The sequence below is a fragment of the Tiliqua scincoides genome, chromosome 6 (assembly GCF_035046505.1).
Source record: "Tiliqua scincoides isolate rTilSci1 chromosome 6, rTilSci1.hap2, whole genome shotgun sequence".
Lineage (NCBI taxonomy): Eukaryota > Metazoa > Chordata > Lepidosauria > Squamata > Scincidae > Tiliqua > Tiliqua scincoides.
In genome coordinates, this window is record NC_089826.1 from 51,975,487 (window position 1) to 51,989,035 (window position 13,549).

A 13,549-nucleotide genomic window follows, 5' to 3' on the forward strand; every position below is an offset into this window, starting at 1 on the left:
TAAGGGGTTAGGACTGCACCCTTAAGCAGATTCAATTCAATAGAGCAGGAACTCCACACGTACACTGATCTGCACATATAGAATTTTCCCTCCATTGAGGTGAATGTGAAGCTTTAATCTGGAGCTAGTTCAGTGTTGCCTTGGGGGTTTCCAGGCCTGCTAGACAGGATTATACATATTTATTAATACAGGAAAATGTAGAAAAACAAAATGCGCATGTTTGTACCCATCTATAGTTCAGTGCATCCAAATATTCAGAACTCTGTACAAAGACAACAGATTTACATGGCGTGTTGATCCCTAAAGCCAGGGTTCCTGTGGCTGTCACCACCTGGGGAGGGGGAAACATTATCAAAAAGATATTTAATAATTAAAAACATTGATAAGGATAAGGAAGTGAAAATAAAACAGATCAAAATAGCAAATGATCAAAAACGGAAATGCTTGGACATTGTGAACACCAGTCACATCTATCTACCTATCTATCTAAAACCAGGGATGGGAACTTGAGTCAGGTAACTTGTTTTTTGCTGATTCATGTTTACTCGAGTCACCTGCATCAATGACTCCGGCACTGACTTGAGTCTGAGACCACTGACTCAGAAATCAATCCCCATGTGTACAGACTCAAGTCTGTCTGGGTGTGCTTGCTTACTTTTTTGGCATGTGAAACACCTCATGGGGCCATAATTCAGACTGGGTGAACAGCAGCAGAAAAGTTCCAGCCATTAGGCAGGGAAGGGTTAATGTTTTGCATTGAGCAGGAGGTAGGGGAGGGAGGCGAAAGCAGGCTCTCTTGTCCATCTCTGAAGGAACCAAGGATCACTGGAGAAAGGATGGGTGGTCTTTTTTTCCTCTGGATGAGGGGGGGCAGAAGGAGGAGCCTAAGGGGGAGCCTTAGAAGCAGCTGGGGGGGGCAAAGGAGGCAGGGAAGCCAGGAAGCCGTTCCTCATGGCTCCAGCCACTGACACCTGGGAGGAAAAAGCTGTTTTATTGAATGACAGGCAATGGGACTACTTCTGAGTAAAGCTGCAAAGGACTGGGTTGTACTCATAACATAAGTCTCCCAGATGCTGCCATGCAACCCTTTTCCTGCTTGCCACTTCCGTCCTCTTCTACTGTCCATCCTGCCCCCTCTCACCTTACGAAGCTCAGACACCTTCTAGTCCCTTTTGGTTCATGCTCTGGCATGACTGACCTTGGCATGTCTGACCCAAAAGACAATGACTCAAGTCAAAATGTCTTGGGAATTTTGGGGGGGGGGGCGAATCAGCAAAGGGCACCCATTAAAACTCATGCATGAGTCACGTTGCAGGGGGGTGGAGTCTCAGGACTTGACTTGAGTCTCACCATGGTGCCAAGTTCCCATTTGTGTCTAAAACACCAGTCATATTGATCGATTAATAGATATAGCTGAATAGAACTCAGAATACCTAGTTGCCAAACCATGGAAAACTAGTGTAATTTAAGAAGGCCCATGAAAAGTAAATACAATGCATAATTTTTTATGTTAAAGAAAGACCTGGTATGATATTCTGGTTTGCAGGCAACATTCATTTTCCAGTTCATATTTCATGGAGCTGTTGTTTAACATTTTCAGTTCAGCGGGTGTTTGAGGAGAGAGCTAAGGGAACAAGGGTGCACTCAAGCTCGTCACATACTGTACTCCTAATGCAACAAACAAAATTAATAGCTTAGAACAGTGGTTTTCAAACTGGGGCATGGCAACATCCCAGCCTGAGAGCCCTGTGCTGTTTACCCTTAAGGGGTGGGGAGGAGGGGAAGGCAGAGACACGACGCCTAGCACTGCGCCTCTGAACAGGGTGCAGGGGCGTGCTGCCACTCACCGCCACCTGCAGTAGCCTCCTGGGGGTCAGGGGAGCCTGGCGCCAGCCTCAGCAGGGCTCCCCACGCAGCGCAGAGCCCTCCAGAAGGCTATCGCGACCACTTCCAGTTTTGCAATTAAAAAACCGCCTTCCCCTCACCCCCGCTGCCTGCAGCAAAGACTTAGTGGCTCTCAGACTCTCCCTGAGAGTTTGAAAACCACTGGCTTAGAAGATATAAAGTAATAAAACAACTTATTTGCAAACACCTAGAGGAAAACAGGGTGATTAATTTTAGAAGAAAAAGGCACTTCATTTTTAAAACTGATATTAGGGTACACAGAGAAAGAGAAATTGGCAAACCTGGATAAATCCCATTTTGAATAGTAGCTCTACAAAGTGTCTCTCTTTCATTTCCATATAGGCATGATGAGTCCCAATTCCTTTCAGTGCCAGTTTTTGGAGATCTTCAGGCTTTGCCATGAGTCTTGACTGATCAAATATCTTATATAAAATCTAAAGAAATATAAACAAATATACAGTTTGCATACCACTCTTATACACAATAACTTCATATTAGCCAATATTAAACTAAAATAATCCTAATAATAATTAGGATTTTAATAATCCTAAAATATTAAACTAAAAGGAACCCTTTTTTTGTTCCTCTTACAATATAATTTACAGAAATCTAAGTATGATCTTAGGCAAATCATTTTCTCTTAGCCATAGCTGCAGTATAGGAACAGTAACACAGGCAGCCCAATTCTATCTTGCAATCCATCAGCATAAGTCCTGGGCTGACAGTAGGAAAGCCACTCTGCCATTTGGTGGGCCATGGCCTCCAAGGCAAATAGCTGGAGGCTGCACTTGGGTAACATCAGCCCACTGAATTCCTCAATCCATGTTGTCACCAATAAGCTGGCAGCAGGGGTAGTTGGGGGAAGGATCATAAGTGGATGGGGTGGGGAATGAGCCCAGCTAGGGACAGTTCGGGGGTGGATCTTGGCAGTAGTAGCACACAACAAGATCCTATCCCCCCTGCCTTACCCTACTCCACCCTGTCTATCCACAGTTTACACCACCTAAGGTGCTTGTGTATGTCCAAGGAAACCAAGTGGCCATAGTAAAAATGATTTTTATGTCCTGAGCCATTTGGTCATCCACCCCACTGTAGCATGCAATGTGCACTGTCTCAGCGGTGCTGCATGCTATGGACTGGTGGGGGATAAGATTGGGCCTTTACTTACTTTACAAGGTTGTTATAAAGATTACATTGTTACAGTGCATGTGAAGCTCTGTGCATACTCAAAAAGAAAAATGCACACACTATCAAAAGAAGTAGATAAAAATGTATACAAAAAGAAGCATACAAACACTACATATTACTACTAAATATATTATTTCCTTTTAAATTATTCATTATCTATTGGAAGGTCTCCCACCCTCTGGCCACGGTCATCGCCCACAGCTACTGGGCTGGGGCAGGTTGCCACAGGTGTAACTTGCTAGCAACCAACCCCCCCCCCCGTCAGGAGTAGGTATGGGCAGTTCAGGGTGGCATCAGACAATTCTCCAAGAGGGGGGTTTAAGTCACCCTGATCCCACCTTAGTTCTGAGGCACTTTAAGGGTCCAGGCATCACTTGCAGATCACATCACAGCTGATAAACCATTGTTTCTCAAACTGTGGGTTGGGACCCACCAGGTGGGTCATGAGCCAATTTCAGGTGGGTTCCCATTCATTTCAATATTTTATTTTTAATATATTAGCCTTGATGCTACCATGGTATGTGAGTGCATTTGGGGAAATGTTACAGACTAGTACTTTTAACAAGCTACTATGTATATTCTTTTAACAATTATAGTAAATGGGACTTACTCCTGGGTAAGTGTGGGTAGGATTGCAGCCTAGGATTGTTAAAAATTTTCCTGCTTGATCATGTCACTCCTGATCATGACATCACTTCTGGTGGGTCCTGACAGATTCTCATTCTAAAAAGTGGGTCCCGGTGCTAAATGTGTGAGAACCACTGTGATAAACTGCAAAGTGAAGCCTCAGTAGAAGCAGCGCAGCTGAAAAGGTGGCCATGCTGTCCCATATCTTGAAAATATTATCAAGATTTGCATATTTTCTCTTCTGCCATTTGCAACTGAGCTCCTACTTTGTACTTTGTTCTCTACTTATTCCTGGCTATTATCTGCTTAATGACATCACTTCCAACTTAATGGCATCACTTCTAGCCCCAGCAGGTCCCATAAACACTATTCGGGCTGGTGTATGAAATGCATTTGACACTCAGTTTCTAGAGTATTCTTTTCACAAAGAAAAAAGACACATTTCAGACTTGACACTATTGAATTTCACATAAAAGAGGGGCTATCAATCTATAGCCCATCCCTTGATTTTACATGGCACTTGGGTTCCTTAGAATAGTTTTTCAGTGAATGGCAAATTTTTGTTCAGTAACTTCATTTTATATTAGAAATCAAAAGACATTTTCTCACCTTCATGTCAACTGCTTGACAGTTTGCATAAGTGCAACCAATAGGCATTTCAGAAATCTTCTCAAGTTGTTTCATCATATTTTCATGTTCAGCCCTTCTAGCTAGTATTTTGCTATATATATTGGATCGTCTCATGACACTGCAAAGAAATGTTACAAAACAACTTATCAGCATCTATTCTTTGTTATTTCAGTTTCATATGATCCCAACTAATGATGTTACCAAATATGTAACATCAGTGCCAGGGAGAGATGTCATCTCTCCCTGGCACTGTGAACACTGTTATGGCAGCATGCTAGGCACCAGGGATCCTGGGAACCCAAATCCTTCATGTTGACATCAGATATCTTGGGAAAACTTGCCTGGATGGTCCTGTAGCAGTATCTGAGAATGGGAGGGAGTCTTCAGCAAGCCTTTTTTGCTACTGCTGCTGCCACCACCAGGTGTAGTGGAAACGTGCAAAATTCTTCAAGGAGACAGGGTGTGGTGTCAATAGTGGCCCCTTGCTCTGACAGGTCTGGGAAGCATGGGGTTAACACCAGGGCCTTAGATTGTAGTGAGTGTGCTGCACAGCTGCAGCCACTTAGAAGCAAGTCCCTTGAGGATAAAAGCAGAGCATTTTGTGGGTAGTAGGAGGAGGAAAGGTTAGAGGAAAGAGAGAGGACTGGCTGACGGATTACTGGATCTGCTGACTGACCAACAGACTAACTGACTGGTTGACGGACAGGCAAGCGGACTACAGAGGATTGCTGGAAAAGGGATGGCTGGCGATTGCTGGGTGGTGGAGAGCTGATGGGGCACTGCTGTACTCAGAAGAGCTGTTGCTTTGAGAACCAGGAAGAGGGACCCTGTGGTCCCACAGGCAAGCTCCCTACTGGTTACCTTTCTATTAGCACTGAGGTCATTAGTAGTTTTGTGCACCGCTAGAGTGAGCTGAGCTAAATAGCTAGCACAGGTCTGAGGAGACCAATTGGAAGTCAGACAGCCTATGGTTACTTATCTCTTCTAGGCTGTCTGGTCCTCCCCATGCCATTGCATGCAGCACACTCTGCTGGAGCCACTTCATCATGCAGGCTGCTGGGGGACAGGAATGGGCTGCTAATAACATTATTACTGAACCTATTGAAGACAAAGTTAGATACTAATTTGTAATGAACTGTGTTTACATTTTGCTTATATAGAACACATTTGCAGATGTCATTTGCATTCAAATTATTGGGTCAATTCAGGCAATTTTGATCAGTGAGATGTACTCCCAAGTAAATGTGCACAGGACTGCATCCTTACGAACTAAAATTACTCTGCTAGACCATCAGAATTGTATGGTAAATATCACAGGTTCTTAACACTTACTCAGCCTGTGTTGTCTTCACTGATTTTTCAGTCATTCCACTCTTTTTTGATGACAATGATTCTTGCTTTGCAGGGCCTGAGATTTGCTTTTCTCTCTGCTTTTCCTCTAAAAACCAGCCTACTCTTTTAGCCAGTTCTCCAACTCGTTTAATATTGAATCTTTTAAAAAAACACACACACACCAAAAATGTTAAAACTATAAGTGGTGAGATTTGCATGTTAAACTAATACTTTCATGAATATGACACACTATATGATTTTTGTAAATTTTTTTTGCAATAAAACACAAAATAAAGGCACAATTCAACCAAAGTTAAGCACTTCTAAGTCTTTTATTAAAATGGGAGAGAGTTTAACACATGCTTATCTATCAATTTTGAACCAAAAGTCCTCAAAACAGTCTATAATCAGAGGTTCACAAACTGGGGCATTATGACGCCCCAGCCAAGTCTCTGCCCCCTTAAGGGGCAGGGTGATGGTTAACGCAATATTGCTATCACTACAATCACACTGCTCCTACAACCGTGCCACTGCTGGGGCAAATCTCACCTGAAGCAGTACCGTTCCCCTGGGGGGTTCAGAAAGCCTACAAACCCCTCTGCAGGGCTTCCCAACTCTCCGAACTACAGAAAAGAGTAAAAAAAAAAAAAACACAGCTACTTCTGCTTTTTGTTCTGAAACCAGAAGTGGCAATCTGTTACTATTTTCAGTGGTTCGGAGGCTTAGGGAGCCCTGCAGAGGGGCCCGCAGGCTCCCCATACCCCCCAGGAGACTAGCACTGCCAGGATTCACCCCCTCTCTTTCCTCTTCCTCCCAGCACCAGCTTACCTGCACCCAAATGAGTAGCTGGCAGCAGGCATTCAGCACTGCTGTCGACCATTTAGAACTCCATAAACTCTGTTCTGCTGTCATAAACTCCAGTTATGATTGGGCTGTAAAACACCTGCTTAACACTGTCTTTGAAATCATGAATGAAAAGTGACTCCCAATTCCCTTCTGCATCTAAAAGGGATGCAAAATGCCCCAAATTTAGCCATTGCATATACTCGCCTATAAGTCGAAAAATTCATGCCTAAAAATAGAGCCTGAAACCCTGGGTCAACTTATGCCCAGGTCAATACAGAGAATCAGGCAGAATCCTCTGGAAGCTTCTGGGAATTTTATGGAACCTTAGCAACTGTCTGGTGAATTGGGGGTGTGTGGAAATGGGTTGAGAAACAGGACACAGGGGTAGAGAAAAATCAGAATTTTTACCATTAATTACAGTATTCAGAGGCAGCCACTTTAGCCTCTTTTCCAGACAGGAAGGGAAGTGAAGGCACTTATGGAATTGTAATCTGTTTGAGGGTTGCTGCTATGTAAATGCAGCTCATAATCCTCACAAAGCCTCCTCATAACTCACATAAGCCCCTTCATCTCCCTTCCAGTTTGGAGAAGGGAAAATGCCTCCTTTTTTTCTTTTTGCTGCTGCCTCAGAACATTCCTGGCAAGTCACTTTCACAGAATTTCACCTCCCACTAAGTTTAGGGATCTGGTTTTTAAAACCCCAGGATGTGATCCTCCTTTCCACCTGAAACGATGTCCCAGGCTGCCGTTCAGTACACCATTACTTAAGAATAACACCCATGGAAAGCAATGGGTCTGCTTCTGAGTAAATAGGGCTGCAACTTTGTGCAGCTGTGCTTGCTCATGCTCAGCCCTTGTTGCTTGTGTCCCTGCTGTGAACACACTCCCAACTACATGTTTTATGTTGCATGTTACACATTGAGCCTCTGCTTAACACACCAGGCAGCTTAAAGAAGGATTTGACTAATGGTTTTACTGGTATGTTGTTTACAGGCACTTACTCTGATAGCATTTACACAAATGTTGTGAAGACCAGAATTTAAAAAGTTAATGAATAAAAATGCATCTTATGATCTTTTACTATATTTTTAATAGAGACTGTACAGTTCTTAGGTAACAATTACCGGTAGGCAATTTTTCAGGATCTGGCTTCAGGTAAAATCAGACAAAATTATAGTCAGACCTCCCTAAGTTTAACCCCCAACTTATCTGAGGGTCATAGAAAATTCCATGATTCTGGGTTCAAAACCTGCCCTCAACTTATCTGTGAGACTGGCTTATGGGTGGTGCGTCTGCGGTGCATCTTCCCTTGCATTTATTTTAGCCCAATCCTTCATGAAGCTCCTTGCACCACTGTGATACTGTTGACAGGATACAGTATCATATAAACCAGTATGCACTGCTTACAGGTTTGTTTGTTTTTAAATAAAGGAAGTAGTGCTTTGAATCCTTCAACAATTATTCATATATAAGTAATAGACCTTTAAGCGTTTTTTTGCTGTGTTTGTTCCCCATACAATTTTATTGCACTTATGTATGATACATGGCTAAACTATACAAAGTAGACAAACTCATGTGACTTACATAAAAAACAGGGCTGGCAATTTATCCATTTGCTGCAGTTTTGCAACAAAATGTGGAAACATGCCCTTCATTTGATTCTCAGAACACAATGAAGTTCGTGGTTTGAGCTTTTCCAGTACTTGATTAGCCTAGGCAAGATAATAGCAGTTTAGCCATAAAGAATATGCAATGCCCGTTCTGAATCACATTTTTAGCCAAGCTATGATGACCAGTTACACAAACACAAAAATATTTGTACAGTCTATCTAATAAATTAAGAAGATAACAAAAGTAATAGTCATATCATATCACATAACAGTCCACGTAACAAAGCATCCTGGTCTCACACAGTGGATGCATTCTGTTTGATTTAAAACAGGTCCTGGTGATTTTTCTGAGGTGAAAAGTTGCATGTTCTTCAATGGGTTTACCAGAGAAATGGTTTGTTGGGCAGATTTGTTATCATATGAACATTCTTAGTGCACAGAGCCATCTAGTAGGACAATCTCGTATAGCCTATTACTTCTAGGCTACAAACCTCCATTGTAACGGCAATCGACTGTCATTGTATATGTGGTCCATCAGAATGTTGTTACGCAGTATATACTTGTATTACATGTTCAGTCCAATCCTATCCTTCCCACCCCTCTTGGTGCAGCTGCACCAAAAAAGAGCCCACTGTATTCAGCAGCGGAGGCGAATCTGGAGGCTTCAGCAGGGAAAGGAAATTTAAATCTCCTTAACCCTGTAAGCCTCCTGACTTGCAGTGGATCTCCTTGGACCTGTGCTAGCATTTTCATTCAGTTTCACTCCTTTCTTCCCTCCTCCCACTCCAGCTCTACCACTCTCTTTCCTGCTCTGGGAGGTGTAAGGAAAGCCAAAAAGTTACATGAGAAGGCTTTCGCCTTCCCACTGGCAGAATACTACTCAGTACGCAGCTGGAAAGTGCTTTATAGCACTTTTTCAGCAGTCGCCAGCCCATAGGATTGGGATGTTAATCACACTGTTGAATCACCGAAATAGCTTAAGTTTCCTGTTTATTTTTCCCAGTTCTTTTCATGATGTTATACACCATCATCATGCCACTCTTCAGTTGTATCATTTCAAAGTTATTGAAGCCTAATTTTTTTTATTCCTTTTCTTTAAAAAGGAGTACTTGTCCTTTTCTGCAACTTTTCCAGTTGCAGAAAATACATTTTGAGATATGGAGGTCAGTACTCATTAGGATAGAAAAAGAAGTTATTTTAACCATTTCTACCCTGCCTTACCTTATGCACAAGGAAATTATGGCTAATGTGATAACATATTAAAGAACAAAATCATAGCCAAAATTTTTACATTAAAAAGTTTGTAAGAGCAGCAACATAAAGCAAAAACATTATTTTACTAATATGAGACAACAAATCAAAAGTCTTGGCAAGAAAGAAAGTTTTTGAGTTGTTGTTGTTAAATATAACTAAGGAAGGAGTGAGTCATATCACCCTGTGATTGAGTTCCACAGTTTTAATGCTGCCACTGAAAAGGCCTTGTCTCTGGTACCATCAACTGGATCTTAAAAACAGGCCAAACAGCATTTCCACTGATGCTCAGGCAGGACCATACTGGCCTTTTATATGTTAACATCATGCTTTACATAAGAACATAAGAACAGCCCCACTGGATCAGGCCATAGGCCCATCTAGTCCAGCTTCCTGTATCTCACAGCGGCCCACCAAATGCCCCAGGGAGCACACCAGATAACAAGAGACCTCATCCTGGTGCTCTCCCCTACATCTGGCATACTTAACCCATTCCTAAAATCAGGAGGTTGTGCATACACATCATGGCTTGTACCCCATAATGGATTTTTCCTCCAGAAACTCGTCCAATCCCCTTTTAAAGGCGTCTAGGCTAGACGCCAGCACCACATCCTGTGGCAAGGAGTTCCACAGACCAACCACGCGCTGAGTAAAGAAATATTTTCTTTTGTCTGTCCTAACCCGCCCAACACTCAATTTTAGTGGATGTCCCCTGGTTCTGGTATTATGTGAGAGTGGAAAGAGCATCTCCCTATCCACTCTGTCCATCCCCTGCATAATTTTGTATGTCTCAATCATGTCCCCCCTCAAGCGTCTCTTTTCTAGGCTGAAAAGGCCCAAACGCCGTAGCCTTTCCTCATAAGGAAGGTGCCCCAGCCCCGTAATCATCTTAGTTGCTCTCTTTTGCACCTTTTCCATTTCCACTATGTCTTTTTTGAGATGCGGCGACCAGAACTGGACACAATACTCCAGGTGTGGCCTTACCATAGATTTGTACAACGGCATTATAATACTAACCGTTTTGTTCTCAATACCCTTCCTAATGATCCCAAGCATAGAATTGGCCTTCTTCACTGCTGCCGCACATTGGGTCGACACTTTCATCGACCTGTCCACCACCACCCCAAGATCTCTCTCCTGATCTGTCACAGACAGCTCAGAACCCATCAGCCTATATCTAAAGTTTTGATTTTTTGCCCCAATGTGCATGACTTTACACTTACCGACATTGAAGCGCATCTGCCATTTTGCTGCCCATTCTGCCAGTCTGGAGAGATCCTTCTGGAGCTCCTCACAATCACTTCTGGTCTTTACCACTCGGAAAAGTTTGGTGTCGTCTGCAAACTTAGCCACTTCACTGCTCAACCCTGTCTCCAGGTCATTTATGAAGAGGTTGAAAAGCACCGGTCCCAGGACAGATCCTTGGGGCACACCGCTTTTCACCTCTCTCCATTGTGAAAATTGCCCATTGACACCCACTCTCTGCTTCCTGGCCTCCAACCAGTTCTCAATCCACGAGAGGACCTGTCCTCTAATTCCCTGACTGTGGAGTTTTTTCAGTAGCCTTTGGTGAGGGACCGTGTCAAACGCCTTCTGAAAGTCCAGATATATAATGTCCACGGGTTCTCCCGCATCCACATGCCTGTTGACCTTTTCAAAGAATTCTATAAGGTTTGTGAGGCAAGACTTACCCTTACAGAAGCCATGCTGACTCTCCCTCAGCAAGGCCTGTTCGTCTATGTGTTTTGAGATCCTATCTTTGATGAGGATTAGGTTAGGCTAGGATTAGGTTAGGCTAGGATTAGGTTAGGTTAGGCTTTCTTTATCATTTCTTCCCTAACAGATATATATTCTGCTTGCCCCTTTGATGGTAGTACAGTGGGCCTTCAGTATCTGCAGGGGATCCATTCTAGGTCACAATTCCATGGATAATGAAATCTGGGGGGGGGGGGGGCGTGGTGCCGCAATTACTTACCTAGGGGCTGTACACAGCCTCCTGGCCTCCTCACAAGCATCCCAGATGCAACTGGCAGACACTTCCAGTTCATGCCAGCTAACCAGAAATGCCTTCCAGTTGGGTCTAGGAAGTCTCCTGAGGTGCGGGGAAGCCACACATGGCCTCCCCGCATCTCAGAAGTCCTCCTGGACACAACTGGAAGACACTTCTGTTTGTGTCTGGGAGGTCCTCTTCCAGGCATGGGCTCAAGCGTCTGTATTCTGAGCCTGCAGATAAGGCCTATCTGCCTGCCTACTTACTATGCAACAATCATTCTAACCCAGACTTCCCATCTACACTGATGCACATACAGAGGTTTCAAGGGCAATGTGGGACAGAGAGTTTATTTTGGAGCCCTTGGACTAAAAAAAAAAAAGTTGGATCTGGGTGAACAATCTCTTGTTTTAAGATACTAAGCACACATACTTTGAAGTAAGGTCCATTTAAACAAATAGAAATTAATTCCAAGTAAATGTATTTTTGGTTGAGGTATAAAGGGACCAATTCTATCTAAGTTTCCAGCATTGTTGCAACCACAATGCAGCCACAGGGTACGAGAGCAAATGTTCCCTTACATTAAGGAGGCCTCTGTGACTGCCACACCAACACAGAATGGAGCACAGCTCTGTTGGCATGGCTGCATCAGTGCTGCAAATTTGTGAAGGATTGAGCCCAAAATGTATTTCTGAAGCAGGGAGAGCTATACCTAGCTCTTATAAGTACAGGTCCAGCCTATTTATACACGGATTTTTTAATATATGGATTTGACTCAACATGAATGGTCCCTGCAAATGAGAAGGAATGTGCTGATCCCAGGAGAAGGGGAAAATGCACCCCTTTAAAATCAGTTTAAAAAACTGACTAGTCCTTTAACAATAGCCTCCTTAATGAGAGAGAGAGAGAGGGCAGCTGGCTGACAATCCATCAACCCTTCTCTCGCCATAGGACCCCTCCCTTCCCCCTGAGCAGGTGAAAGAAAGATACTCTGCATTGGTGAAGGGAGGGGTCAGAGTGAAGCATTTCTAAGCACCTTGAGAGAGACTGATTGTTGGATTGTTGTCTTAATGACTCTACCTTAATATCACAAAGGTCAGCAAGGCTGCTTTTAAATCACTGGAGCAAAGAAACTTTATTTTTTAAATTGATTTGCTATAGTTCATCTTTTTTTTTTTGCCATCCATGTGAGTGCTTGGAATGGAACCCACTCGAATAATTAATCTCAACCTGTATACTTAATTTTGTTTCCATAGTACACTACCTTGCCTTTAACAATGATTTTATCACTCTACTGCTGCTCCAAGTACTATGAGACCCTTCTATAACATTTCGCAGTTAAAAAATTTAACAAAAATCTAACAATTACAAAGAATGTAATATCATCATATTGCTTGCACTTTTAGCTGTCAGAAAATGCTTGCCAAAATTCATGTGAGGCAAACACAGACCTCACAACTGACTGAAATTTAAAACATGATGAACAACTGAAAAAGTAGACCAAGAAATCCCCTTTCTTCCCCGACCCTTCCCCTGCAGACTTGATCCATGACATGCATGTATTAACCTTTCCAGAGTTGTTTAAGAAAAAGAAATATGTTAAAAAATGAAAAAGACAAAAGAAATACCTCTTGAGGGTGATATTTAATCCACAATTTTAGTTCCTCCTTCAGTGTTTCCTCATAACACTTTGCATCCATCTTTGTAATTATTGTCTTGTCCTTGAAATGGACATACTTTTCCGGATCCAGTTCCTTACAATCAGAGAATCCCCCCCCCCACAAAAAAGTTATTACAATTATGTACCTTACATATCCCCTGATGAACCAGCAATTATCAAAATATTTTGTGAACAGCTGCTATGACTTCCTAAAAATGCAAATAAATATACTTACCTGTGCCTTTGCCCAGTTTTTGTTAATTTTCACCATAGTGTCATACAGTATAACAGTTTCTTGAGGAGATAGAGAAAGGTTTATAGGGAAGTCATTCTTCTTAATCTGCAATGCCAAATAAAGCAAAACAGAATACTTTTATTTTGGATTTATTTCACATCAAAAGAAGTATTTTAATACAGGCGTCCCTCCTGTATCTGCAGATTCAACATCCATAGTTTCAATTATTCACAATTCAATAATTCCCCCCCCAACTATTGTGCAAATAGTGAGCC

At 42.7% G+C, this 13,549-nt stretch overlaps 1 protein-coding gene across 5 annotated transcripts in view; it reads right to left on the reverse strand.

The window, feature by feature from the left end:
• Positions 1 to 13,549, reverse strand: part of LOC136656006 (probable ATP-dependent RNA helicase DDX60) — a 75,443-nt gene that overhangs the window by 16,695 nt on the left and 45,199 nt on the right. For all 5 annotated transcript variants that reach the window (XR_010794691.1, XM_066632813.1, XM_066632812.1 and 2 more), the window contains 7 exons: positions 13,275 to 13,379; positions 13,008 to 13,133; positions 8,113 to 8,240; positions 5,683 to 5,841; positions 4,330 to 4,468; positions 2,187 to 2,339; positions 227 to 331 (listed from right to left, as the gene is read on the reverse strand). Coding sequence is in view for 4 of the 5 variants with exons in the window: in XM_066632813.1 (XP_066488910.1) it covers positions 227 to 331; positions 2,187 to 2,339; positions 4,330 to 4,468; positions 5,683 to 5,841; positions 8,113 to 8,240; positions 13,008 to 13,133; positions 13,275 to 13,379 (915 nt within the window). In the remaining variant the exon portion in view is untranslated. The remainder of the gene's footprint in view (positions 1 to 226; positions 332 to 2,186; positions 2,340 to 4,329; positions 4,469 to 5,682; positions 5,842 to 8,112; positions 8,241 to 13,007; positions 13,134 to 13,274; positions 13,380 to 13,549) is intronic.